At 51.0% G+C, this 27,960-nt stretch overlaps 2 protein-coding genes across 4 annotated transcripts; one reads left to right on the top strand and one right to left on the bottom strand.

The window, feature by feature from the left end:
• Positions 1–147: 147 nt before the first annotated feature.
• ALG1 (ALG1 chitobiosyldiphosphodolichol beta-mannosyltransferase) lies at positions 148–13,748 on the top strand. Of its 3 annotated transcripts, none has more exons than XM_026003065.2 (13): positions 148–446; positions 1,851–1,928; positions 2,107–2,210; positions 3,141–3,289; positions 4,929–5,018; positions 5,367–5,477; positions 5,908–6,029; positions 6,221–6,259; positions 6,579–6,638; positions 7,858–7,968; positions 9,378–9,492; positions 10,355–10,430; positions 11,532–13,748. In XM_026003065.2, exons 1-13 carry the CDS (start codon positions 236–238, stop codon positions 11,661–11,663), a joined length of 1,398 nt encoding a protein of 465 aa, XP_025858850.2. In that variant the 5' UTR covers positions 148–235; the 3' UTR covers positions 11,664–13,748. The 3 variants fall into 3 exon arrangements, with proteins under 3 accessions (XP_025858850.2, XP_025858852.2, XP_072610044.1); XM_072753943.1 differs by lacking the exon at positions 148–446 and adding an exon at positions 489–709; XM_026003067.2 differs by lacking the exon at positions 6,579–6,638 and having other exon boundaries at positions 185–446.
• Positions 12,324–27,913, bottom strand: EEF2KMT (eukaryotic elongation factor 2 lysine methyltransferase). The gene is made up of 8 exons (XM_072753944.1): positions 27,796–27,913; positions 25,249–25,311; positions 23,266–23,346; positions 21,912–22,013; positions 17,009–17,142; positions 16,631–16,926; positions 14,764–14,913; positions 12,324–12,887 (listed from the first exon to the last, which is right to left on the bottom strand). The coding sequence occupies exons 1-8, from the start codon at positions 27,889–27,891 to the stop codon at positions 12,787–12,789; spliced, it is 1,023 nt and encodes a 340-aa protein (XP_072610045.1). The 5' UTR covers positions 27,892–27,913; the 3' UTR covers positions 12,324–12,786.
• Between the last annotated feature and the right edge of the window lie 47 nt (positions 27,914–27,960).

Raw genomic sequence — 27,960 nt, 5'->3', positions numbered from 1 at the left:
ATGCTTACGAGATTCATAGAAATGGTTGTTTCACTATATTTTTGAACCAACACTAATTTTTGACCCCCCCCCCCTCCCGGGGAGGGCTCCTCCCAGGTTCCACCGGAGGCCGCTTAGGGAGCCGCCTGCGCACCTGCCTTCTCTCTCGGCCCACGTGGGCGGCTGCGTCTGAGGCTGCGCAGTGCGTAGCCCGCCGGCGGGAGGGCGCTCACGTGACCGCGGCCGGCGCGCCAAGATGGCGGCCCTCTGCGTGGCGCTGCCGGCGGTGGCGGCGTCGCTGCTGCCGCTGCTGCTGCTGGTCTCCTGGAAGCGCTGGCGGGGGGCGCGCGCGAAGAGGCACGTGCTCATCGTGGTGCTGGGAGACGTGGGCCGCAGCCCCCGCATGCAGTACCACGCGCTGTCGTTCGTCCAGAGCGGCTTCGCCGTGACCCTTCTGGGCTTCTGCGGTGAGTGCCCGGGGGCCTCGGGAGGGAGGCCGCGCCCTCCGCGGCTTTGACCGGCGCGGGGGGGGGGGGGCGCCCCTTTGCTCCCTCCCGCAGCTCTCTGTGAACCGTCGCGCCGGGCAGCGGCCGACGGAGACGGCCAGGTGCCCGCCTCGCCTCTGCTGGAGGGGTCTCTGGGCGCTGCCAGTGTGAGGGAGCGCCTGCCCCGCGTGGGGGCTGAGCTGAAGTCCGCTGGGCTCCTTGCACAGTCTCACTTGCTCCTCCCAGTGAGTGGAACCCGGGCGTGTGTGACCTCAGGGCCAGGCCGCGGCCTCTCCATTGCACACCCTCAGGGCGGAGGTCTGCAGGCCGGAGAGGTTCCACCTGTGCTGCACGTCCGGCTTTTACTTTCAGGGTGTCTGCTCCTTCATCTTCCTCCGGGATGACGTCTTTAGAGGGTACCCCACGCGTGTATCAGGGGAAAGGGGGGAGTAGCACCGCTCGCCTTTGGCCCCGGTTTGCAGCGTCTGTCAGAGGCTGGCGTGGGCTTCCCAGGGGTCTGCCTGTGGCAGGACATTCCCACCGTCCGGGGGGTCTAGATTATTTGGAATTTGGAGTGCCTGCCATGTAAGTAGATGAAGGTGGGTAAGACTCAGGCCCTTGCTCTGCGGGGAGAATCTGGACACGAAGTGTTCTCCTGCTCTGTTCTGGCTCTGGAGGAACAGAGAAAAAAGCCTTATTTTCCAAAACATTCTTCACTATTCAACCTGAGGTGGAATCATCTGACTTTATTTATTTATTTACTTATTTATCATCATCATCATCTGACTTTAAATTGCCCTCATCAGGGGCAGCCCAGGTGGCTCAGCGGTTCACCATCATCATCATCATCTGACTTTATTTATTTATTTTTAATTTTTTATTTATTTATGATAGTCACAGAGAGAGAGAGAGAGAGAGAGAGAGAGAGAGGCAGAGACACAGGCAGAGGGAGAAGCAGGCTCCATGCACCGGGAGCCCGACGTGGGATTCGATCACCAGGTCTCCAGGATCGCGCCCTGGGCCAAAGGCAGGCACTAAACCGCTGCGCCACCCAGGGATCCCATCATCTGACTTTAAATTGCCCTTATCAGGGGGCAGCCCGGGTGCCTCAGCGGTTCATCATCATCATCATCATCATCTGACTTTAAATTGCCCTCATCAGGGGCAGTCTTCAGCCCAGGGCCTGATCCTGGAGACCTGGATCGAATCCCACGTCAGGCTCGCTGCATGGAGCCTGCTTCTCTCTCTGCCTCTGTGTGTGTGTCTCTGATGAATAAATAAAATCTTTAAAAATAAAAAATAAATAAATTGCCCTCATCATCATCAAGCATGGAGCCTGCTTTAAATTGCCCTGCCCACCAAATTAAAAGGTGATATTCTTTTCAGACTCCAGACCCTATGAGGAGCTCTTGCAGAACAGCAGAATTCAGATTGTGAGTTTGACAGAACTTCAGAAACTTCCAGGTAGGATGCAGTGATCTTCCAGTATCCAGTCTGTGTGTGTGTGTGTGTGTGTATATGTGTGTCTTGTGTGTCTTGGGCAGGTGTGGGAGGATCTGCACATTGCCAAGAATTCTTTTGGAAGTAATAGCTTTTTTTTTTTTTTTTTTTTGGAAGTAATAGCTGTTTTTTTGACTTGTAGTTGGGCCCTACATTTTCCAGTATGGACTCAAAGTTGTATTTCAGTCCGTGCACTTGCTGTGGAAGTTGATATGCAGGGAGCCAGCAGCCTACATCTTTCTCCAGGTAAATATCAGCTTTGTGGTGTTCTATGAAAACCACTGTTAAGTGTCCTTTACTTCCCAGCCTTTTAAAATGTGCAAATTGGATGGGACGCCTGGGTGGCTCGGCGGTTGAGCAGCAGCCTTCAGCTCAGAGCATGATCCCTGGTCCAGGGATCAGTCCAAGGATCGGGTCTCACATTGGACTCCCAGTGGGGAGCTTGCTTCTGCTCCTGCCTGTGTCTCTGAATTTCTCTGTATGTCTCTCATGAATAAGTAAATAAAGTCTTTAAAAAATATGTAAATTGATGAATAAATTGCATATTTGTATGTGCATGTAGATTTATAAAAACGAGTAGGAGCTTATGGTATGTGTTCAATGTATTTATGGTACTTATTTCTTCTATGTCATAGAGTCTTACACAGTGCTTATTACATATCTATTCTTTTTTTTTTTTTTTTAAGATTTTATTTATTCATGAGAGACAGACAGAGAGAGAGGCAGAGGCACAGGCAGAGGGAGAAACAGGCTCTGTGCAGGAAGCCTGATGCAGGACTCGATCCCAGGACCCTGGGATCACAACCTGAGCCAAAGGCAGACGCTCAATCACTGAGCCACCCAGGTGCCCTTTGTTAGCTGTTTTAGCGTTCACACTCTGATAGGTGAACTGATAGTGTGCACATTCTAATAAGTACAAAAATTACCTCTTTAGCCATCTTTTTATCTCCCTGGTTTTTGATGGTCTTGGACTTTTCAGTTTGGTCAACTTTATTTCCTTTATGAATTTTTATACCTTTTTTGGTGAGGAAGAGGATCTTTTCCCTGCTTATTAATTTCCAAGAGTTTTGTAAAGATAATTAATCCTTTGTTGCTTATGTTGTAACTGTTTTCACTCAGTTTATTGTTGACCATGGTCTGGGTTTCCTTCTCTTCATTCAAGTGTCTCTTTCCCAGAACCCCCCAGGCCTGCCTGCCATTGCTGTCTGCTGGTTTGTGGGCTTCCTCTGTGGGAGCAAGCTCATCATCGACTGGCACAACTATGGGTACACCATTATGGGTCTAGTGCATGGCCCCAGCCACTGTCTTGTCCTCCTGGCCAAGTGGTGAGTGTCTGGGAAGAGGGTGCAGACACCTTCCCTGAACTGAGTAGGAAGAAGGGCAAGTGCAGAGACCTGGTAAGGCTGGTCTCCCATGTGCTCTGTGTGGGTAAGGACAAGGCTGGGGAATTAGGCTGACTCTGGTTACAAAAGTGATAGAAACAGGCCTAAGCCAAGGAAGATGTTTCTTTGTCCTGGAAACTACAGAGTTGAGAGACATGGCAGACTTTGAGCTCAAAAAGGTGTCAAGACCCACTCTCATTTCTCTCTCTGCATTCCCTCCTGGAGGTGATTCTCATGTGCTGGGGGCTCCCCTAGGCTCATCCCCACCCTGACAGGCTCAGTGGAGAAAGGAAGCCTCTCTGATTGGCTGATGCTCATCTGTCAGGCTCTGACATCTGACTGAGGTAGGGGGGCTGCAGCACCCTGATGTCTCAGGCTTAAGGGAAATGCTCCATTATCAGGCTTGGGGTCCCAGGTGCACCCGAGCCAGATCCCCAAATAAAACCCAGGGCTGCTGTTGGGGGATGGAGACACAGGCCACAGTCTGCTGCAGCCAGTGAGACGGGGAAAGGGAAGACGGGCCTGCTGGGAGCAGGTTGGATGTGGAACATGAAGAGTCAGGTTTTGAGCCTGAGTGGGCAGCGTCTGCCTCCTTTCCCTGATGGGTCATTCACTGAGGGTTGTAATATCTGTGGCAGCAGCAGCAAGCAATCACTGAGTACTTGCTGCATGCCAGACCAAGCCTTTTATCCCATTCAGTCTACACTGCCCTGGAGAGGATGTCCTGTGGTCACTCTCCTTTTACAAGCCAGGAAACTGAGATCAAGTGCCATTTTGCTGCTTGCCACATAGCTAACCAGCGTGAGGACCAGAATTCAGTCCCAGGCTGTCCAGGCTGTCCAGCTCTCAGGCCTCTCTGCATCCTGAGTGAGGAACAAGCTGTGGTACACCAGCGGCATTCAACAGCCTTGAGCGCTTCTTCCCCTTCCTGGTTCTCTTTCACTTCTGCACTGGGATCAGGGCTCAAGTCTCCTTTGGGAGCTAATCTATTGCTAACACCTCTCTAACATTTTTTAAACCATCGCTTGATAACCTAAAATCCTCAGCCCCATGGCCTTTGCAGCAAGACCACAGTGTGACTGAGATTTAATGATGAGACCTTTATTCTATTTCTTCCTTTGGTGGCAAGAGAATCTAGATTTTCCCTTCCGTAGAGAGAAGGTTTCTAACTGTATTTAAGCTGAAAGGCAGGCAGCCTGGGTGGCTCAGCGGTTTAGTGCCGCCTTCAGCCCAGGGCCTGATCCTGGAGCTCCAGGATCGAGTCCCACGTCAGGCTCCTATGTGGAGCCTGCTTCTCCCTCTGCCTGTGTCTCTGCCCCTCTCTTTCTCTCTCTCTCTCTCTCTCTCTCTCTCTCTGTATCTCATGAATTAAAAAAAACTGAAAGGCAACATGACTTAAAGCTATGAATGAAATAGCACAGATGGATCTCAGTGCAAACTCTGGGAAGGTGCCTCACCAGCAATCCGACTGGGGAGACCCCAGCTCTGTGCTTTCCTGTATCATAGGTGTCAAGTCGGTGGAGGTGGTGGCAGTAGTGGTGGGTCCCAAGGCTCTGGGCCAAGCGGTGATATGTCTTTTCAGGTATGAGAAACTCTGTGGGCGCCTGTCCCACCTGAACTTGTGTGTGACGAACTCGATGCGGGAAGACCTGGCTGAGAACTGGAGCATCAAGTAGGGGCCTGGGGAGGCGGCGGGTGGGCTAGGGGTGGGTGGGCAGCGTAATTGGTCCCAGCTTCAGCACCTGCTGTGTCATGTTGGTGAGGCATCCAGAAATGCCCAGGGGTCTGGGAGGTGGTTGCTGGTTTGGGAAGCCGAGGGAGGAGGAGGTCAGACAGCCTATGCAGTTTTGGTCTTAGAACCTGTCTCTGTGCTTCCCCGAGTAATTCTAAAGCTCCTTACTTTCTCCTTGTCTGAGACGTGGATCCTCTGAATGCCCTTATTTTTTGGAATCCCCCTGAATCTTGTATTCCTTAGGCTTTTCTCTGGCTCTCTCTAGACCCCTTGATGATCTCATTGCAGAGCCGTGACTGTCTATGACAAGCCAGCATCTTTCTTTAAAGAAACACCCTTGGATCTGCAACACCAACTGTTTATGAAGCTGGGCTGTACCTACCCTGCATTTAAGGCCCGGTAGGTCTCCTGTCTTGTCTTTATGTGCCTACTCCTGTGTTTGCTGCCTCTCCCCCATCTCCTCAATCCTTTTCAGTCTCTCCCCTGGCTCCTTACTGGGATTGTGGCCTCTCTCATTTTCTGGCTGCAGACTTGGGAATCCCCTAATCCAGGGGTTGGCAAACTGTGACCACAGTTTTGGTAAATTTACCACCTGTTTGGTAAATAATGATTTATTGCACTGCAGCACATTCATCCATTCATGCATTGTCTATGGCTGCTTTTGTACAGCAACAGCAGAGCTGAGTTTTGCAAGAGATTGAATGGTGGTTCTGACATGGCCACATCCTGACCTTTGGGAGCCTGCGGGCCTCACTCTGGAAGGAGATGGGCATCTTGGGGCCTGAGGGCTTGTGCTGAGGCATCTCATGGCCTGTTTCTGTTCCTTCAGCTTAGAACCCCTGGACCTGGCAACAGAGAGGTCGGCCTTCACAGAGCGGGATGCTCAGAGTGGGGTGGTGACGCATCTTCGTGGGCGGCCGGCCCTGTTGATCAGCAGCACCAGCTGGACAGGTCTCAGGACCCTTCTGGGCACTTGGGGCTTGTATGAGCACCTGGCTGAGCCTGTATTACCCTTGCCCCTGCCAGGCCTGCACCCCTGTATTTGAGGATACTGGGGCCTCGATGAAGAAGGGGAGGGTATTGTGTTGGGAGAGGAGGCATCTAGAAACCAGCCCATGACACTTAGGTCTCTTTTCTTACAGAGGATGAAGACTTCTCCATCTTGCTGACAGCATTAGAAAGTAGGTGTGTGGGTGTGATCAGGAGCTGGGCTTGTCAGGGGCTGTTGAGCTGTGCAGTGCTCACCTTGCCTTGCGTGGTGTCCTCTGCAGCATGTTCTTGCCCCTAGGGCCACTGAGTGGGTCAACCTAAGGACATGGGTGGTGGTGATGGTGGCTCTGAGTCCCCATTTGGGTCACTGAGTGACCAGGTCCTAGATCTGAAATGCTACCTCTGGGAGTGATCTTGTCATTGGGAGAGGCTCCCCCTACCATCCTGTCCCCCCAGCCCCCACTCACCTGATTAGATAATCCTGGTTATCATTTTATTTTTTAAACACAGAGTTTGAACAGCTGATCCTAGATGGAGAGAGCCTTCCTTCTCTGGTCTGTGTGATAACAGGTATCGCCAGGGACCTTCCAAATTCCCATATTAAATGGTAAATGGTAAAAGGCATCTGCCTTTATTGTGTGTCTTACCCATGCCAGGCATGTGATGTTAGTTGTCTTGTCAATCCTGACCACAGCTCTTTGATGTAGGGTTTTCTATACTAGCTCGACAGAGGAAACGGAAGCTCAGAGGGCCTGACGGCAGAGTGTGGCTTCTTGTTGAATCTTGGATAGCATAGCCTCAGAGATACTGAGCTTGGGATCCCTGGGTGGTGCAGCAGTTTGGCGCCTGCCTTTGGCCTAGGGCGCGATCCTGGAGACCAGGGATTGAATCCCACGTCGGGCTCCCGGTGCATGGAACCTGCTTCTCTCTCTGCCTGTGTCTCTGCCTCTCTCTCTCTCTCTGTGTGACTATCAGAAATAAATATTTTTTTTTTTAAAAAAAGAGAGAGATACTGAGCTTTACTTCTGCATTGGTTTCCAGGCATCTGGTTGTTTTTATATTTATTTACTTTTTTAAAAGATTTTATTTATTTATTCATGAGAGACAGAGACAGAGAGAGGGGCAGAGACAGGCAGAGGGAGAAGCAGGCTCCATGCAGGGGGCCCGATGTGGGACCTGATTCTGGGACTCTAGGATCACGCCCTGGGCTGAAGGCAGGCGCTCAACCATTGAGCCACCCAGGGATCCTCCCCAGCCCCACTTTTTTTTTTTTTTTTTTAAATGAAAGAGTCTACTTTAAATCAAAGTGTTCAACATAAAATTGCTTCCAGAGTAGCCCAGTGGGGAGAGAGAGAAGCAGAGAGCTGTGGTTAGAGCAGAGTCCAGGGCTAGCTGCCCTACCTTGCATACTTCCCCCTCCTGGCCCTGGAGCTCCCAGGGGCAGCTAAAAGCCTACTGTACACACCGTGCCACCTGGGGGCATCAGGCAAGACACAGGCCAGTCTGGGTGAGAAGTTGTATCCAGTTGGCACTCTAGTGCCTGGCCAGAGTTTATTCTGATCACCTTCCCAGCCTGAGGTTTGCTGGATGCAGGTTGCTTGAGAGGAAGGGCCATGGCCTCAGTGGTCAGGGTGCATTACCCTGAGGGGTCTGCAAGGGGCCAGAGGGGGACCTGATCACAGCTGCAGAGTATGGGCCTTCTGCTCATACCCATGCAGGGGTTCTGAGGTCTGAGGCCTTGGGGTGGAGCCAAGGGGCCCAGTGCAGTGACTCAGATTTTCTCTGCAAGGCAAAGGGCCTCTGAAGGAGTATTACTGCAGCCTCATCAGCCAGAAGTGTTTCCACCACATCCAGGTCTGTACTCCGTGGCTGGAGGCCGAGGACTACCCCCTGCTTCTAGGTAAGGGCATCTGACAGGAGACCTGCAGGGAGATGGCTGGGGTTTAAAAGGGAATATCCTAGGGCAGGACAGGGAGAGTTTTTCTGAAAAGGGTCAGATAGTAAATGTTTTATCTGCTTCTATTGCATATTCTTTGATTTTATAATCCTTGAAAAATTAAAAGCCATTCTTAGCTTAAGGACCATACACACACACAGGCCTCAGGCTGGATTGGGCCCTCCTCAGGGCTACATGAGGCCAGGAGATGCCACCTGCCAGGAACTGCCCGAGGAGCTCTTGGCTGCTTCCTGGTGTGCTGGCTCCTCCTGCCTGTGGGGCCCCAGACGTCTTCCCCAGGGTTCTGTCATCTCAGCTTTGAGCCTTCCATTCAGTCCTCCTCTTCCATCCGAGCAGAAGGGCTGGACCTGGGCTTGGGTTTGGGTTCCCCGTTCCCTAGATCTGGGAGGGCAGTGGCTTGGGAGGTGTGGAAATCATGCGTTAGCCAGCATTGACTCCCCCAGGCCCCTCACTGGCTTCCTGTGTCTTCCTTTCTCCGGGAGGGGCACGCTGGCCTAGTGCTGACATATCTCTAAGGCCTTAGCAGCAGCAGCCAGTGAGCAGTCACGAGGGGAAAGCCTTTAGTTGGCAGGAGTTTCCAGCTAGTATCTAGTGATGCAAAGTTGTTTGTTTGGCTTTATTTTCACAGTGACAGCTGGTTTTCTGTTGGGTCTGCTGTGGGTTTTTTCCCCCTAATTATTGTGGTAAAACACATGCAGTAAGATTTTGCTATTTAACTATTTTTCCATTTTTAAATATATGTCCAACTCAGTAGTATTAATTACACACACACTGTTGTACAGTCATCACCACTATTTCCAAAACATTTTCATCACCCCAAGCAGAAACTCTGAACCCATGAAGCCATAATTGTTACAAGTTCTTTTTATTCCCTAAAGATTTTATTTATTTATTCATGAGAGATAGAGATGCAGAGACACAGGCACAGGGAGGAGCAGGCTCCATGGAGGGAGCCTGATGTGGGACTCGATTCCAGGTCTCCAGCATCACGCCCTGGGCCGAAGGCAGGCGCTAAACCGCTGAGCCACCCAGCTGTTCCTACAAGTTTTTTTAAGATGCGTTATGGTTAAGTAGACAAAGGGAGGCTGTTTGAATAAAACTATCCATGATAGGCAGGTGGTTTCCAAACAAGGCGGAGTGGCTGGGAGTGGCAGTTGGGCAGCACTCCTGTGTACGTCGCCTTCATCAGGTTGCTTGGCCACCTCCAGCCAGTTGTATGTGGGGTTGGGGGGCATTATTATCTGCTTTCTGTCCTCCTCCCCTGAGGTGTCGCTCCACAGTCCTTTTAGGATTTATGTTCAAGGGGTGCATGGCCTGCACTCTGACTGTGCCCTCTTGCCCCCACCACGCAGGGTCTGCAGACCTGGGTGTGTGCCTACACAAGTCCTCTAGCGGCCTGGACCTACCCATGAAGGTGGTGGATATGTTCGGGTGCTGTCTGCCCGTGTGCGCTGTGAACTTCCGATGGTAGGAGCAGAAACCAAATCTTCCCCGAGTTAGGTTCTCAAATCAGCTGTGGGGGTAGGGGTGGGAGGTGGGCAGCGAGGTCAGAACTGCTCAAGGAGCCCTCCTCCCGGAAAATCCTACATTGCCAGGTGGGCCTTGGGAGTAGGGCTCTTGGGGTTTCTGTGGGTGAGCTTCCAATTAGACCTGATGCTGAAGAAAAAAAATACGTGTTAAATATTCTACTCAGGAGCCTGTGCTCACGGACAGAGTGGTGGCTGGAATTGCCCACACGGTTGACATGGTTTTATTTCTCTCTCTGTCCCTTTTATCTGGGCTCATATAGTTGAATTAGTATCAGTTAAATGAGTGTAATTCTTTGTTTCCACTCTTCCTGGCAAAGATGGGTGTTTGGAGAGGGGGGTGTTAGGGTAGGTTCTAGAAACAGTAGCCCCACCACTGGCTCAGTAGCCAGCCTCTGAATGGAAAATACAGGGTGTTAGACCCTGAGCTCTGGGCACGTGGGATTCACTCCCTGGTGACCTGGAAAAGTCACCCATAATGTGTCAGGTCTACCTCCAGTGGGGTTGCCTTCTCCCTTGTTTCTCTGCTGTGCAACTGAGCACGTTCTCCTGGAAGAGAGTGCGTAGCAGGGAAGGTCAGAGTGTGTGCTTACTGTGCCTCCTTCTGGAATCAGTTTGGATCTTTAATGTGTATCTGCCCCTCCAGGCCTTTTTTCTATTCAGATGGCAAATCTCAGAACAGACTCAGAGCAGACGGACTGTTCCTGACCCCAGGCTTACGCTGTGGGAGGGGTGGAGTGGGAGTACAGCTGGCACCACAGGGCTTTTCAAGGCAGCTCTCAGGTCTGTGGTTCTCTCTGCAGCTTGCACGAGCTTGTGAAACACGAGGAAAATGGCCTGGTCTTTGAAGATGCTGAGGAGCTGGCAGGGCAGCTGCAGGTAGTCACGTCTGCCCCACACCAGGGCACCGAGCTACGCCCCCTGATTCTTCGCTCCTGCGGCCAGGCAGGCCTGTGCTGGGTCTGGGTGGAAGCCGAGATGGGCAGTGGTGGTATTGGGCTGGGTCTCTGTGGGCTTGGTGCAGGGAGGGGGCCCCCAGCCGTGCCCTGACTGCACTCTGGGTTTGTGGACCTTACACCACACAGATGATGCTAGAGCTGGGGGACCATGTGCTGTCTAGGGAGCGACTGGTTCTTTGGGACAGTGAGCCAAGGGAGCTTCCTGAACCAGCCTTTTGGGGCTGTGGGCCGGCGTCTTATACTTACTACAAAAGGGACACATCATCATTCTTGGCAACTGAGACCAGGGACAGACAGCAAACTTTCTGGAAAGGCTCAGATAGAAAATGTTTTAGGCTTTGCCATAGTCTCTGTCAGAAGTACTCCACTGTGCTGTAACGTGAAAGCAGCCACAGTCTGAAGGGATGTGACTGTGGTCCAATAAAACTGTACTTGCAAAGACAGTTGGGGGCCAAATTTGGCCCACAGGCCTAGCTTCCAAACACCTGATGAAGTTTAGCAAAGCTGGAAATAGACTGCCTCGTTCCAGCATGTGGACTGGACAGTGGTAGGCAGCAGCTGAGGTGGGAGTTCTTGGTAGAGGGAGCAGTGCAGCAGAGGCGGGGGGGGGGGGGGGGGGGGGGGGGGGGGGGGCACGGTGTGTGGATGGCCCCACTGTCAAGGAGGAGCAGAGTAGGGGATGGAGCATGGCTGGGGCGGGAGGCCTGTCCCAGCCTCGTGAGGAAAGGGGCTTGCTGGGTCCAGGATATTAGGGTAGAGCTCTGTTTGACGACACTTAATAACCACACTTGCTGTGGAAGCTGGGCCAGAGTGGGAGGCCTGCTGGGGGTCTAGGACCCTGGTAGTGGTTCTGGAAGTGCAGTGACGGAGGGTTTGAGGGTTTTAGTAGGATCACTGGCCTGGCTGCCTGTGTTTGGAATGGGACAGGAGTCTCGGCTGCTAGGAAAGAGGGACAGCTCTTGACCTGGGAGGGGGTGGGAAGCAGTGATGAGGTAAGTTCTGGTCTTCGTTCTTATCCTAGATGCTTTTCTCAAAGTTTCCTGATCCTGCTGGCAAACTAAACCAGTTCCGGAAGAACCTCCGGGAGTCAGAGCAGCTTCGATGGGATGAGAGCTGGAAGCAGACGGTGCTGCCTTTGGTTATGGACACATGACCCCTTGGGCCAAAAACAGAGCTGAGTGTGGCCCGGTTCCTCTTAGCCCTGGGGAAACTCTTTAGAGCAGCGCCTCCCGGTGGACAGCAGCTGGGAGGATGGCTGTGGAATGACATTTTTTAATGACCTGGAGTTTGTGTCCAGGAAACTGGTTCAGCCTGGTTTCCTCCCTAGGAGGCCCTGAAATATGAGACTCTTCTCATCTGAGTATTTCTTTCTTCCTACTACATTTCCTGTTGTTTGTGTGTAGTATTTTCTTTTCTTTTCTTTTTTTTTTTTAAAGATTATATTTATTTATTCATGAGATACACAGAGGCAGAGACACAGGCAGAGGGAAAAGCAGGCTCCATGCAGGGAGCCTGACGTGAGACTTGATCCTAGGTCTCGATTATGTCCTGGGCTGAAGGCGGCGCTAAACCGCTGAGGCCCCCCTGACCCCCTTTGTAGTATTTTCATCTCTTTGACCTGCTTTTGTTTTATGGTGTCTGCCTTTCCCAGCGTCTGCCCCATTGTGTCCTAATGTTTTAATTCCTGCCTTGAGGACAGTCACTGCAGCCTGCTGGGTTGTAACAGCAGTAAGACGTGCCACGTGTACAAAGGGCTTGGCTTCAACAGGGATGTGGGTACAGGCTCAGGGGTGGGGAAACATACTTGATATGGTTTTTTTTTTTTTTTTTAAAGATTTATTTATTTATTCATTCATTCAGAGAGAGAGAGGCAGAGACACAGGCAGAGGGAGAAGCAGGCCCCATGCAGGAAGCCTGATGCGGAAATCCTGGAAATCCAGGATCACACCCCAGGCTGCAGGCGGCACTAAACCTCTGCGCCACCAGGGCTGCCTTGATATGTTTTTATTGGCACAAATGAAATGCTTATTTCAGAGTCAAAATTTTCATTTTTGATTTATAGGGATTTATGTAAGAACCAGAACTAGTGACAGAAAGGGGTATCTACTTGAATAGTTTATATTTTATTAGAACACAGTTTGCAGTTCCTGATTCTGAATTTAACAACATTCTTCAAGCATTCAGGTCCAGTGAAAATTTTATCAGCTTTCCCACATAAAAATTCTTTATAGGATGGTGATTAAATTTTCATGTTAATCTTTAAAAAATTTGTAAACCTACAGCATTAGTTTCAAAATTGCCATGTCTGAGTGTTCTTCATAGGGAAACAGCTTCTGGTCGTGATGAGGCACTGCTTCCCAGGGGATCCCAGCCTGGCCTGGAAATAATAACATGTGTCACAGGATTGTGGGGTTTGGGGACACACCACCACCCTATATAGCGTGGGCTGCAGGACAGACGTAGGGGTATATACAAACCACAGACTTCTAGGCCCCATCTGGACATCTAGAATCAGCCTTCAGGCATGGGCCCAAGAACGGAGTTTTTAAATGGCCCACAGCAGCCAGCTTTGCTGCCCCTGCCTTCGGGGCCATGCCTGTCTCCCGAAGGTCGCAGACCTGTCTGGGTTTCCTGACCACTTAGTCTAGTGCCTCTTGGCAAAGGCTGGACATGCATCAGAAGGGCTTACATCCTCTTCATAAGCACGGATGTCTGAAAAGCCCTTGGCAAGGATCATTTTGTCATCCGTTTTTTGTGAATGAAAACAATTAATTAGAAAAATCAAATATTAGACCTAAAAGTATAGAAGTGTTGGAGTGCCTGGCTGCCTCAATTGGTGGAATATGCAACTCTTGATCTTGGGCTCATGAGTTCAAGTCCTATATTGGACCTAGAGCTTAAAAAAAATTACACGTATGTATGTGTGTCTATGATCCTGCCACCAAGTATAACAACTGTTAATTGGTGTATATTTTTTCAGATTCTCCCCCTATGCAAATTAACATGAAGATGATTAGTTTTAAAAATACAAATGGGCTTGGGGTGCCTGAGTGTGGCTCAGTTGGCTAAGCGTCCATCTCTTGATTTCAGCTCAGGTCGTGTTTCCGGGTTGTGAGTGTGAGCCCCAGGTTGGGCTCCCCACTGGGCATGGAGCCTACTTAAGATTCTCTCTCTGGAAAAAGGAAAAAAGATTCTTCCTCTTTCCCTCTCTTAAAAAAATACAAATGGACTTTATATATATGGTGTTTGGTACTTTGCTTTCCTCACTGAAACCAAATCACAGATACCTTTCACATAGTATCTGAAGGAGGAATTCATTCTTTTTCAAAGCTACGTCTGTGGGACATGGGCACATGTGGGCGTCTGCCAGCAGAGGTGGCTGTCAGTGGGGCTCTGCTTGGGGGGATGGGTTGGGGTAAACATGGCCCACTGCCCCCAGGTTGCATGTGGAAAGCCCTGGCTGGGCCTGGCACGTGGTGGAGATTGCAGGGCAGTGGCCGGTGGTTGTGGGGTAGGAGAGTGGAGGGTGGGAGTCGGCTGCCTGGCTCAGGCTTAGGAAGTCACTTAGCCCCCCTGCACCCCAAGGTTTCCATGGGTGAGACTGGAGGATGGACACCCCTCCCTGGTGCTTGAGGGGCTGACATGGCTGCAGCAGTGCCCGTTCAGGGCGTAAAAGGCAGAGGCCCCCCTCCTTCAGAGTCCACCCTGCTCTTCCATTTACTGGGTGCTTAATATAGTGATAGCAGCTACCATGTTCCCGAGTGCTCCCTGCATGCTGGTCCCTGTGTCATCTCCCAGTGGATGTTTCCACTATAAAGATGAAGACGGGGAGGGGAGTGGGGGCACGGCTTTACCAGAGGAGGTGGTGGGATCTGCTCCAGAGTCTGCACCCCACCAGTGTAGCCAAAACTCATCTACCCTGACACCCACTGGCATCCACCATCCTCCCCATTCTACAGACCAGGAAGCAGGCCTGAAGGCCTTGAAACTTGCTCTAAACACACAGGACTGCTGCATGAACTGCCTCTTTGCCTTCAGAGCACAGCTTCCCAGCCCTGTTTCCTCTACTGACCACCCCCGGGGCGGGGGGGGGGGGGGGGGGGTCCATACCCAGCACGCCATGTGTTCTGGGGCTTTTTGGTTTGTTTCCAGGGCCCCATTCCTTTACTTTGCTGATTTCTGTGTCACTGGAGTCCTGTGTGGGGCCCAGGTGGCTTCTCAGACAGCAGCCCCTCCCAGGGCCCAGGGCTCACCCAGCTCGCTAGTGAACAGCTGGCAGGTCTGTGGGTTGCGGACAGTGAAGGCAACGTAGGCATCCGGAGCCTGCTGGCCCTTCAGGCAAGCAGAGAGCCTCTGCAGGACTCTGACCAGGGAGAGGACGGTTTCTGGGCAATACAGCACATCTGCAATGAAAACCTCAGGTTACTGAAAGGGGCTCACTGTAGGATTCAGGATCCAAGAAAGAGGGGGCCTGGTTGTGCTGACCTCAGCAGCAGGCCTGGGGCCTAGAAACAGCAGTTTTATTAGATTCATGCTATTGGACCCAAAGATGACATAGTTAAAAAGGGAAACAGGAGAGAAAAAAAAACGGCCGAAAGATCCTGCAACAAATGGAAAATATCCAGGATCCACTGGTGTTCCTCCAAAAAAAAAAAAAAAAAAAAAGATTAATTCTGGAGTGCCTGAGTGGCTCTGTCAGTTAAGTGTCTTCCTTGAGCTTGGGTCATGATCCTGGGGTCTGGGATCAAGTCCTAGTCAGGCTCCCTGCTCAGCAGGGGAGCCTGCTTCTCTCTCTGCCCTTGCCTCTGCCTTCTCTCTTGTTTACTCTTTCTCAAAATCTTTAAGAATAAAATAAATCAATTCTTTGCCTATGGTCTATTTAGAAGATGCTTAACAAAGGGGCGTCTGGGTGGCTCAGTTGGTTAAGTGTCTGCCTTTGGCTCGGGTAGTGATTCCAGCGTCCTGGGATCCCAAGTCGGGCTCCCTGCTGAGCAGGGAGTCTGCTGCTTTCTCTCCCTGCTCTTGGCGCTCTCACCTGTGCTCTCTCCTCAAATAAATAAAATCTTAAAAACAAAAGAAGACACTTAATGACGCAAACCCCAACCCTCTCACACTTCTTGTTTCCAGCAGCCTGCTGCTTGGTTCGCTGTGTGGAGGTGGGGCAAACTCGCTCCGTGTGGGCATGCTGACGTGGGATGGTGCCGCTCAGGCTGTGTCCTGGCCACTGTAGGCCTGTGGGTCTCGGTTGCCATCCAGGACCGGAGGCACAGCACGGTCAGCCAGATAGGGGACTGTGTGTGCTTCATGGGGACAAGGGGCCTGTTGGTTGTACACCCCTTGCCTCCAGGACCCTGTCCTTATACCTGAAGTGGTTGTCCCCTCCCTGTGGGGCTCATCTCTGAAAGATATGGGGGCAAGGACCAAGGATAGAGATGGGCAGGGAGAGCCCTTGGGTCAGATTTGCAGACTTGTGGTGACAACAGAGCTGTGTGCAGACACAGGAGCAAGTGCTCCAGGGGTTGGGGCACGCAGAGCTCATTCCGACTCGACACTACCGTGGTCTGACCCTAGGCCTGGCCCAGGGCTGGGTGTCTGTGACATGCATTGAAATCAGACATGGTCCTGGGAGAACCACACTATCCCTCGCAGCCCTGAAAATACAGGCCTGCCATGGCCATTTCTGCCCCACATCTGAAGTCTGGGTGGTGGTGGAGGTGGGGCTGGCGTTCAGCTCCCTTGCTTCATGGGGTTGCTCCGGGCATTTCACTCAGGTTCTAGAGAGGGACATAAAAATCCCTCTACTCAGCTGCAGCCTAGCTAATAGGTCAGACTGGTTTGGTGCCTGGGGCCTGTTCTCTCCATTTCAGGCTTTGCAGAGAAAAGTTGGGTTCATTTATCTGACGGAACCATTTTAACAAGAGTACAAGTGGCCACTGTGTCAAATGGGAGGGCTGTGGCTTTAGGGCATCTGAGAGGCATGCCCTGTGGTTTGATGTCACCCTGGAGGCCCAAAATGGCCCTTCTAGAAGTCTCATCACTCCTTTGCCCTGGCAGTGTGCACATTCCCAGAGCTGAGAGCTGGGTGGAGCTGTTCTAGTTGCCCCGGGTGGGGGGCAGTACCTGCTGCTATGATTACATCTGGCTGGAAGGCAGCGAGCTGAGGGGCTGTCACGACGTCCCAGTCCAGCTGGGCCACTGTCACCTTGGGGCTCTCTGAGTCGTAGGTGTTGTGTCCTGGGTGCTGTGCAGGGGCAGTGGCATCTGGCTCCAATGAGAGGCCATTGAGAAGGACGTTTCCTCGGAGTTGCTCAAGGACACAGCTGTGATAGTCGCTGAAGATGTAGGCGCTGGGGCAGCATGTCTTGCAAATGGCCAGGCCCGTGAGGCCAGCTCCACTGCCGAGCTCTAAGACAGTCCTGGGTGGGAGAAGGGGGCCTGTGTTTAAGACCATGCTGGGGAAACCCCGCCTCCCTGCCCTGGAGCGCACCCCGAGGTCACCTGTGAGCAAACGCGGCCGGGTTCTGTATGGCCCATTCTGCGAGGTACAGCGCGGCGTCCCACGTGACCAGGCCGGTGGTGCCGTGGGAAATGATGGCTGTGCTCTCAGAGAGCGTGACCGAGTCTCCAGAAGGCTGAGCGGAGACACAGAGAATAAATTCAGCTACCAGGAGACAAGAAGCTGATTTTAAAAAGAAATCACAACAGGTGGATGGATGGCTAGAGAAGACTGTGGAACATCCGGCCACAGAGTACTACACAGCCTCGGACAGGAACAGGTTATCACTGTGCGCGCCAGCCCAGGTGGGTCTCGAGGGTGTTAACGCTACATGAAGAAAGCCACACATTGTGGGATTCCATCATCTAACCTCAAAATGATGGAACCGAGGAGGGGGAGAACAGATCAGGGGCTGCCAGGTGGGGATGGCGGGGGCCGGGGACAGGCTAGGCCTGAGGGAGGTTTTTGGGTGACAGAGTAGGTCAGAATCATGATTGTGGTGGTACCGACAAGGACCCGCTCGTGTGACAAATGAGGTACACCTACACAGGCATGGTGTCTACATCAGTGTCCTGGTTGTGATGCTGAGCAAGTTAGGTCCCACATTTCCAGTGGGGGAATCTGGACAGAGGGCACCTTTCTATACTGTTCTTGCAATTTCTGTGAGTCTATAATTACTAACAACAAGAAAAAGGCATCATGAGCTATATGTGAAAAATCTCAGTGTGTGGGGCCTTCCTCAATTCAACCCAGCATTTGGGGCTTGGCCCTTGAACTTTCCCGTCACCCTCATAGCAGGTGGCTTGCTGGCAAGTGCTTCATGGAACATGCAGTCCTGAAATGTGTTCTCCAAAGCGGGGCTTCTGAGTGTGGCACCTCCAATATGCACTCAGGGGTGGTTTCCTGCTATCTCTGAGTTTACAAAACTCTTATTGGAGACTCTGGAGTACTGAGCAGTCATTTGTTCATTCATTCATCCACACATTTTTCCTGAGCCATCTCCTAGGGTGCTGGGGATTCAGATGTGACAAGACCAAGTCATTCCCTGTTCTTAGGGAACTTACATGCCAACAGGGGATAAAATCATAATAAACGAAGTAATTTCTCAGTTTTTCAGTGCTATGAAGAAAATAAAAAGGACTACATGATAATAGAGACTGGGAGTCTATTTCAGCTAGTTTGGTCAGAGACAGCCTCTTTGAGGAGGTGTCAGGTGACCTGGGATGTGAGTATAAAGAAGTGAGGCATGTGAGATTTTAGGAGAGCATTCCAGGCAGAGCAGGTGCAAAGGCCCTGACACAGCATTTCAGTTGGTGAGTTCAAGGAAGGCAAAGAATGCCAGAGGTCTGGAGCATAGGGAAGGCAGGAGGAACAAGACGAGAGAGGGAGGCTGGGGCAGGGCATGCATGTCCTGGCAGGCCACATGAGACAATAGTATGGGTCTGAGTATGAAGGGAAGCCACTGACAGGTTCTGGGTGGTTGAGTGACCTGCTCTGATTTATCTCTTAAATGAAGGGGAGCCCTCTGGGGGTTCTGGGAGTATAGTTTTGAATCTTCCTGAATCCCCACATACAAATAGAGTAGCGAGATATGGACAACATTCAGCGAAACTAGGTGAACCCAAAATATTAACAAGTGGGGACAAATCACCAATAAACTCAAGACTTGTGTGTTCAACGCATCTGTGCAGTGGGGTACACAAGTCTGAGGACAGAACCCCAGCAGCCAAGTGTTCACTGGAAATGCAGGTGCCAGCTGTGAACCACGGCCCACTGAGGAAAGAACTTGCTGCTCCAGTCGTCTGGGGTGTGAGCGACCCAGGGTGAGGCCTAATGGCAACCAGAAACACTCAGAAATGTGTGACGAGAACATGAAAACATTTCAGATGTCGAGATACATGAGGAGAACATGAGAATGAAAACAAAACATAAAAACCAGGTAAGCCCATTAGAGAAATGAGGTAAAAGAGAAATTAAAAAAATTTTTTTAAAGATTTTATTTATTTATTCATGAGAGATACAGAGAGAGAGAGAGAAGCTGAGACATGGGCAGAGAGAGAAGCAGGCTCCATGCAGGGAGCCCAATGTGGGACTCGATCCTGGGATCTCAGGATCATGCCCTGAGCTGAAGGCAGACGCTCAACCACTGAGCCACACAGGCATCCTAGGAGTGAAACTTTAAACATCAAAAAGAAATTAAGAAAGAGATTGTTAGGGATTGATTTTTTTTAAAGATTTTATTTATTTATTCATGAGAGACACAGAAAGAGAGAGAGGGGCAGAGACACAGGCAGAGGGAGAAGCAGGCTCTATGCAGGGAGCCCAATGTGGGACTCCATCCCTAGACTCCAGGATCACGTCCTGAGCCGAAGGCAGATGCTTTAACCGCTGAGCCACCCAGGCACTGATTTTTTTTTTTTAAGATTTTATTTATTCACGAAAGACACACAGAGAGAGACAGAGACATAGGCAGAGGGAGAAGCAGGCTCCCCACTGAGCAGGGAGCCTGATGTGGGGCTTGATCCCAGGACCCTATGATCATAACCTGAGCTGAAGGCAGACACTCAACTGAGTGAGCCACCTAGGTACCCCTTGAATTACAATTTTTAGTAGTTGTTCTTTGCTTTTATTTTCCGTGAAAGTACCTAAAAATGGGTGTCTTAAACAACAGTACTTTATCATCTCATGGCTTAGGAGGCCAGAAGTCCAAAATCAAGGTATTGGCAGGGCTGGTTCCTTCTGAGGGCTATGAGAAAAGGATGTGCTCCCAGCCTCTCTCCTCAGCTTGCCGACCGCTATCTTCTTGCATCTTCACATCATCCTCCCTCTGTGCCTGTCTGTGTCCTAATCTCTTCTTACAAGGGCACCAGTCCTATTGGGTTAGGGCCCACCTAATGACCTCATTTTAACTTGATTCTCTCTGTAAAGACCCTACCTTCAAATAAGGTCCCAGTCCTGAGGTTCTGGGGGTTAGGACTTCAACATGTGAGTTTAGTGGGAGGGCACAATTCAGTCCCTAACAGGGGTACCTGGATGGCTCACTCAGTTGAGTGTCTGCCTTCAGCTCAGGTCATGATCACTGGGTCCTGGGATCGAGCCCCACATCAGGCTCCCTGCTCAGTGGGGAGTCTGCTTCTCCCTCTTCCTCTCCCCCTGCTCATGCTTTCTCTCTCTCTCTCTCAAATAAATAACAAATAAATAAATCTTTAAAAAAAAAGTAATTCAAGAAAACGTTCCTGAAAAAAACAAAACGATTTGAAATAAACATTGAAGGAGTACACAGTGCATCCGAGATCACTGACCAAGAACAATCAATCTCGAGATATATTCTACTAAAATTCTGGACTTTAAAAAGTCCTCTGGCCATTTAAGAGTAAAGGGCATGGGGCACAAATAGGAAAGGATAATAGGTTATTACCAGGCTTTCCCACAGCAACACTCCATGCTTAGGAAGATGGAGGAATATATTCAAGAAATTCAAGGAGAGAGAAAGGCGTGCATTTTGAGCTTCTATAAGGACACAATTTGCAGCAATGGATTGTATCCCTTCTGGGTATGGTGGAAAACCAACTCACCGTGTTGACAAAGAATCAAGTCTGTATCCTGCCTTTCCTCTATGGGCTCTATCAGTGGGTAACCAAACAGTGGATAAAGGGGGGCATCTCATAAAATCTCTCTAGTCAATGAATGGAAACAAAGCAATAGAATTAGAATACCACCCTTTTGTGTCCTCCAATGGATAAAGAATGTAAGCTTTGAGCATCTGTAACTGCTTCCATAACAGAGATGATATGGCTCCTAGAGCCTCGTGTTGTATTTTTGCCAAAGGAATCAGGCAGATGCGAGTCTGATTGGGCTCCCGATTCCAGCCCCACAATTAGTGGGGAACAGAGGATGGAAGACCCAGCTGAATAGCACCACGCACAGGTAACCAAGTCCAGCCTGTGGAAAGCTCTCCAGGCCTGTTCAACAAAGGCACTGCCAGGGAAGAAATAGCTGGAGGGGACCTTACATGAGACCTAAACGCTGGAGTCCCGAGGTACATGGGGCTGGAGAAAACCAGAGTGATTACTCCAAAGGCCCTGGTGGTTACTTTTGTGAGGATGGAGGGCTTGCAGGCTGGCTGCCAAAGTTCTGCCACTGACTGGAGAAGTGGTTACCACGGTGGCCACCTTGCAACAATTCAGTAAGCTGTGCACATTTATTTTGTGTGGTTTCCTGTATCTGTGTTTTATTTTATAATAAAAGGTAAAAAAAACAAAAACAAAAAACAAAAAACAGGGACGCCTGGGTGGCTCAGTGGTTGAGTGTCTGCCTTCTGCTCAGGTCATGATCCTGGGGTCCTGGGATCGAGTCCTTCATCGGGCTCCCCATGGGAAGCCTGCTTCTCCCTTTGCCTGTGTCTCTGCCTCTCTCTCTGTGTCTCTCATGAATAAATAAAATCTTAAAAAAAGAAAAAAAAAAAGGTAAAAAACAAACAAAACCCAAGATCCCTCTAACTGTTGTGTGCAGAATGGGTTTCAGAAGCTAGAAGACCCAGAAGCTGTGGGCCCAGAAGCTAGAAGATCATTCCAAGGGCTGAGGCATTTGCCAGGCCAGTGAGGATGGTGGCCACGGGCAGCAGAGAGAGACTGCTGTCCTGTAACAACCATCCATCAAGTATTTACTGAGGATTGAGTACCTGCTATGCGATTATGTGCATGACCTGACTTAACCCCCAACCACCCCATAAAATAGGCACTGTTATGTGTTGAAATGCTTGGTTTCCTGAAGGAGAAACCAAATCTCAGGGTGATTAACTGACCTCCTCTAATACCTCAGAGCTGACAGGTCAGGAGTCTGAGTTTCAGCTCTGTGTGCAGGGGTGGATGTCTGGATTATGCGGGGAGGGTGCTCGTCTCCTACCAGCAGATAGCTCCGGTGGCACTGGGTGGGCTCCTTGGCCATCAGGACCTCTGCCAATGCTTCGTACAGTTCGTCCAAAGGCTCCGTGTGGATAGCCTCGTGCTGGGGGTGGGCAGAGCAAGAACTTCAGCCAAGAGGTTTAAGTTGACCCTCATGAATCAAACAAAGGTTCCATGTGTTTGCTTTTACTCTTACTTGTAAAAATGGCTGGAGGGTTTTTACCAAATTTGGATGGGAGATTTGGTATGGATTGACTTAATATAAGCCACCTTGCATATAAAAAATTCATTTGGTAGTGGAGCTGGACAGTATCTCGGGCATAGAGAGGGTGAGGGTGAGGTGTACTCTAGGGCAGCAGAAACAGGATTGCATGAGCTGCCGTCTGACGGTGACAGAGAGCTCTGCCCTTTAATCATGACATTGTGGATGGATCAAGCTACTGGTGCTTTTAAGTGAGCTCAGGAAAAAGCCACAGGGATGGGCACTCTACGTGTTGTGGTTGGCTTCATCAATGGGTAAACCTCTGTCATGCATCTTAGAGGGTCAGCAGCAGGGGGGCCATGCTTCTTCTGGTGGTTTTGGGGGGGGGGTACATGCAGGCCCTTAGTAGATGCACATGTTGGTGAGAACCAGGTGGGGAGAAACCAGGATTGTTTCACGTGCTAAGCCTGGGTGAGACATGGCCCATGCATTCAGTGGCCGAACACAGCAGGTCTGATGCTGACCACTAAGGATTCACCTCTGAGGTCCAGTCTAATGTGAAACGCAGCGAGCTTGGGCTCATTCTTAAAATACACGCTGTATCTGATGGGATGAGCTCTAGGTGTTATGCTATATGTTGGCAAATTGAATTTAAATAAAATATTGAAAAAAAAAAAACCAACAAGCTGTGTCAGTCAGGAAAAGAGCCCACATCAGGTAGCTCATTAAGGAGAAGAAGGTAAAGGGAACTGGTTATGAAGATACTGCGAGCCCTAAAACCTCCAATAGAGGGCAGTGTGGCAATCCAGAGATTGGTAGAAGCAGGAACCAGTCAAGACCCTGCAGGCTGGCTGGCTTGGGGGGTGGGGGGCTGGGACCATGGAGGAAATGCAGCTGCCGCTGGAGACGTCTTGAAGCACAGAGAGATGCCCTGGCCTCTCTTCCTGCTGCTCCCCATCACCTCTGACTGGTCGAACCCCGATGGGAACAGTTACACAGGGAGACCCCTGACATATGGGGCTCTGCAGAGCAGGCAAAGGGCATGGGACAAATCCGAGCTCCAACAGGCAAAGCTAGGCAGAGTCTACTTCGGGAGAGCCAGCCAAGTCCCAGGTGCTCTGTGGCTGCCAGATGGACAGTGCCCATTACTGACCTTTCTGATGAGCTCTGAGAGAAAGCACCGGGCATATTTCACTGACGGTGGATGCTTCACACACAGAGGATGCTTCACGGTCTGTGGCAAAAGACACAATGTGGGTTACTGGAGAGATGTCGCCGTAAGTCTCTCATGAACCTCAAGTAAATACAGGGCAACCCCATTACTTGATCCCTCAGAAAAGATGTGTACAGACACAAGCATTCTGGGTTCAGGCGGCCCTCAGGCATCTGAAACAGTAAGTCTTAAGATACAACTCCTTTCCTAAAGAAATTTCTCCATGACAGTGGCACAGGCCAACAGAACATTCTGGGCAGAACATGGAGCATGTGGACCCAGGCTAACACCCTGCTACAGACTCAATGTTTGTGTCTCCCCAGTTCGTATGTTGAAGCTTAACCCCCAATGTGACAGTTGGAAGGCAGGGCCTTCGGGAATGACTAGGTCGTGAAGGTGAAGCTTCCATGAACGTGATCAGTGCCTTTCTAAGAAACCTCAGAGAGCTCCCTAGGTCCTTCACAGAGGACACAGCTGTCTATGAACCAAGAAGTGGGTTTCCCACCAGACATCAAATCTTGGGGCACCCTCGTCTTGGTCTTCCCATCCTCTAGAACTGTGGAAAATAAATTGCTGTTGTTTATAAGTCACCCAGTCAATGGCATTTTGTTCTAGATGCTGGAATGGGCCACCTCTTCCCAGGGTAGGCAATGTGAACTAGTTTTCAGTGGGGAGAGTTGTGGGATTGTCCAGCTCCTTGGAAAAGGTGAGAGCCCAAACAGTGGGGGCAGACAGACTGGGCACTTGCTCTCCTGGAGCTCACATGCCAGGATGAGGTCGAGTACTATGATGGTGGGAAAGGGGGAAAGTGGGGGCTCTGCCTCGGGTGTGGTGGAGGGAAAGGGGGCTCTCGGGGGGGCACTTCAGCTGATGTCTAGAGAAGCAAAGAGCGTGGGGGGGCAAGTTCTAGGCAGAGGATAGTTTGTGCAGGCTCTGAGGCAGGCATGGCCTGGCATTTTGGGAAGGAGGGCAGGGGAACAGAGGCAGTGAGAGTAGGGGCCAGGTCACATGGAGGGACAGGATTTTATCCAAGGGCAACAAAATACCTGCACAACCCTTCAGGGGCTTTCTAGTTGGCTGGTGTTAGGTTTTAGCCTCAGAGTGGGCTGCCCCACAAGGACCTCAGAATCTCTGAGCTCACAGTCCTGAATGACTGGATTGCCCTGCAAGCCTCTCCTAGCCATGGCTACATCTTCTCCACCTGGTGATCAGACCATCTTGGTTTACCCTCGACAAAGGAATTCCTAACCTAGGCTTTTTGGACAGGCTTGGTGGTTGGAGGGGTGCCTATAACCCCTTGAATTTGTATACAAAATGTATTCTTCTGGTCCTCTTTTTTCTTGGTGGGGGACAGGGGGAACCAGAGAGTCCATAACTGGGTTTTCAGAAGGGTTCATGATCCTTAAGAGAATTCATAGCCAGGATGCAGTGTGATCTCCACTTGATCCGCATGGCCAGGGTCAGAGTGGGGCAAGGCCAGGCAGAGTGGTGGTCTCACCTCTACCCTTGCCCAGATGTACCTTAGAATTCAAACCCTACCTCAGAAAGGCAGGACGTATCTACATTTAGAAGAGAAACGAGTGGGCAAGACTTGCCTCCTTATTTTTTCCTTAAATGTAAATGTAAAGAAGAAAGCCTTTGAGCAGCTACCAAATGCTAGAAGATGTTCCCATAGCTGTCATCTTGGTTTTCATTGTGGATGGTTTCAAAAACAACTCCCAGATTCCCTCTTCGCATGCAGATTTTGTATATTCTAATGTCTTCATCTAAGAAAAACAACAGAGCCAGAGCTGTCTGAGGTGCTGCCACCCAAACGCAGTGTCTTTCTTTTTAAAGGCTACAAGTGCGCCCACTGCATTTCTGTCATGTCCTCATGGGCAAGTCAGGAAGCTGGTGATGCGACCCAGTGATTCTAATTCTTACCTTCTGCAAAATAATCAACAGCAGCTCAGGACCTGATGAGTCTCTTAATTTCTCTTCTAGGCTCTATTTAGAGAGAGAGAGTGGAGGGGAGAGAGAGAGAAATCTCAAGGGCATTTTCACAGGAACATTAAACATGCAATAGGACATGTTAGCAAAGTGCTAAGTGATCTCTCCCCAGGGACAGGGGGCCAATTTGAATTGGAAGCCACAGGCAGGCTGAAAGCCTGATCTTGAGAAGTCCTGGGTTACACCTGAATGAGCCAAAGAAAGAATGTCAGAAGACAGACTCTTGGTTTGCATTAGCTCTGACTGCTTGGGCTTGCCTGGGTCACAGACCAGCTCCGTGGCTGAAATGGTCAACCAGGAATTGCAGGAGAAGCCACGACATTGACATCTGATGGGCTCACCTTAGATTTGACATCTGAGTTATAATGGACAGACAGGCCAGGTTATGCTGTCCTGACAGGGAACTCCAGCCGAGCAGCAAGGTCAGCCTCTAGAAGTAGGCAGTCTGGTCCTGGCTGGTGTGTGACATCAGGCAAATCACTTCATTTCTCCAGAGTGACCTATGCTCTAAAAGGCCTGTAAGCCCTGGCCCTTGCCCCTGTCTCTGACCTTATCTGCCACCACCACTGGCCTCTCTGCCATTCCTCAACTGTAGCAGTTTATTCTCACTGTCAGGGCCTTCCTGTCCAGGTTCTACCTCAAATGTCACCTCTTGGGGAAGGCCTTCCTGACTCCCCTACTTTGATGATACATTTCCCTGTTTTACTGGCTTTACAGCTACTGTCATCTCCTGGTGTTTTCTTGCTTATTCATTTACCTGTTTATTCTCTGGCCCTTCCATCCAAGCAGGACCTCATCTGTAATGTGTGCTGCTGATTCATGGTGCCCAGCTCATGGAAGGCATTCAGAAAATATTTGGTGATGGAATAAAAATATTAGCTAACACTTACATTCACTTGTGACGAGCTAGGCACTGCCTCAGGTGCTTCATACTCCTGTAATCCTGACACCAGCCCTATCATTATATCCCCACTTAATAAGAAACCTGAGGTATAGGAGAGATGCAGTCACTTGCCCAAGGTCACACAGCTTGTGTGGGGTTTGGCTAGGATCGCAAACAGGCAGGCTGGTTCCCAGGCCTGAGCTCCCCACTGCTGCACTCTGCTTCTTTACTAATCAAGTAATCTTTCCTGTCAAATGTGAATAGTAGTAACAGTATCCACTGGCATGGCTGTTGTGGACCAGTCTAAGTAAGCATTTATCATGGGCCTGGTACAGAGTAAGCAGTCATTTTCATGTGAATAATTATAGTCGATATCGAATTGGGACCCACAGATGCTGTTACGAAGGTTTACATTTTGGGTTAAAAAATGAACATATTCCTTTCTGACTGGAAAGACCTCTCAGAATGCTAAATGGGTTAGGTCAATGAGACACAAATGACTAACCACACCCCTTAAGATGGGGCAGACTTAGGGGAGGAATATGTGCCCAATCTGAGTCATCCCAGTGAGCTCACCATACATGAATTATGAAAGAGGCAGCATCGTGAGAGCCCATGCATTGGCAGAAGGAAGCGGCTGCCACAGTCATTTGCCCGTGCAAGAAGGGCAGGTCCCCGGGGCAGGGGAAGTGAGACTTCTTCCATCTCTTTTTTGGCCTGTTTCGTACCTCCCTGTCTCTTCCATCACAGGCATAAGAGCCTCAAAGTGCCCCTGCAAGGATTCTGTCCAATGCTTGATGGTACAGATGAGAACGCAGAGGCCTGGCTGGGGAGGAGGGCTGTGGTGTCTGTGACTTGGTCACTGCCCTCCTTGCAACGCGGTCCCCCTGGTGTCCTGAGGATGTTGACTGTTTAAATCGGCAGCAGCAGCCAGGGGCACCTGGGTGGCTCAGGGATTGAGCAGCTTCCTTGGGCTCAGGTCATGATCCTGGGAGGTCCTGGGATGCTGGGGTCCTGAGATTGAGTCCCACATCGGGCTCCCTGCACGGAGCCTGCTTCTCCCTCTGCCTGTGTCTCTGCCCCTCTCTGTGTATCTCTCATGAATAAATAAATAAAATCTTAAAAAAAAAAAAAAAAAAAGGGCAGCAGTAACTGTTACCCAATGGCCAGAACGACAATAGGCTAAACAACAACAAAAAAGTAATGAAACTGATCACGATTTGTCCCGGGCTCTAACCCCCGAGTGACAGGGAGGTGGGAGGTCACCCCTGCATTCCTAGAATTCGTGGACTCAGTCTGCAAAGGCAGCCAAGGGCGGTTAGGGCCCGGGGAGCAGGGGGCGGAAGGCCGAGTGCTGGCTGGACAACCCCGCCCCCCCCGCCCGGCCCCCAGCGCCCGGCCCCCCCCGCCCGGCCCCCAGCGCCCACAGGTGTGCCTCCGCCGCTCACCGCCAGCCCGCGACCCCCTCCCCCTCCCGACGCACGGCCCCGAGCACGCGAGGGAGCCGAGAACACCACGCGGCGGGGGGGAGGGGGCGGGCGCCCGGAGCCCCCTCCCCCGTCGCCCCCCCTCCCCCCATCGCCTGTCCCACCTCCCACCTGCCAGGGGAAAGAGCGCAGCTTGCGCGCCGCCAGGTAGCGGCGCTCGAAACTCCGCAGCAAGCCCGCGGCCTCGGCGCTCTCCTCCGGCGCCATGGCGGGGCGGGGCGGGGCGGGGCGGGGCGGGGCGGGGCCGCGGCGTTGCCCGGGAGACGGGGCGGCAGG

This window comes from Vulpes vulpes, chromosome 3 (genome assembly GCF_048418805.1).
Source record: "Vulpes vulpes isolate BD-2025 chromosome 3, VulVul3, whole genome shotgun sequence".
NCBI lineage: Eukaryota > Metazoa > Chordata > Mammalia > Carnivora > Canidae > Vulpes > Vulpes vulpes.
The sequence above is the reverse complement of the archived record's forward strand: the minus strand, read 5'-3'. Positions and strand labels throughout refer to the sequence as shown.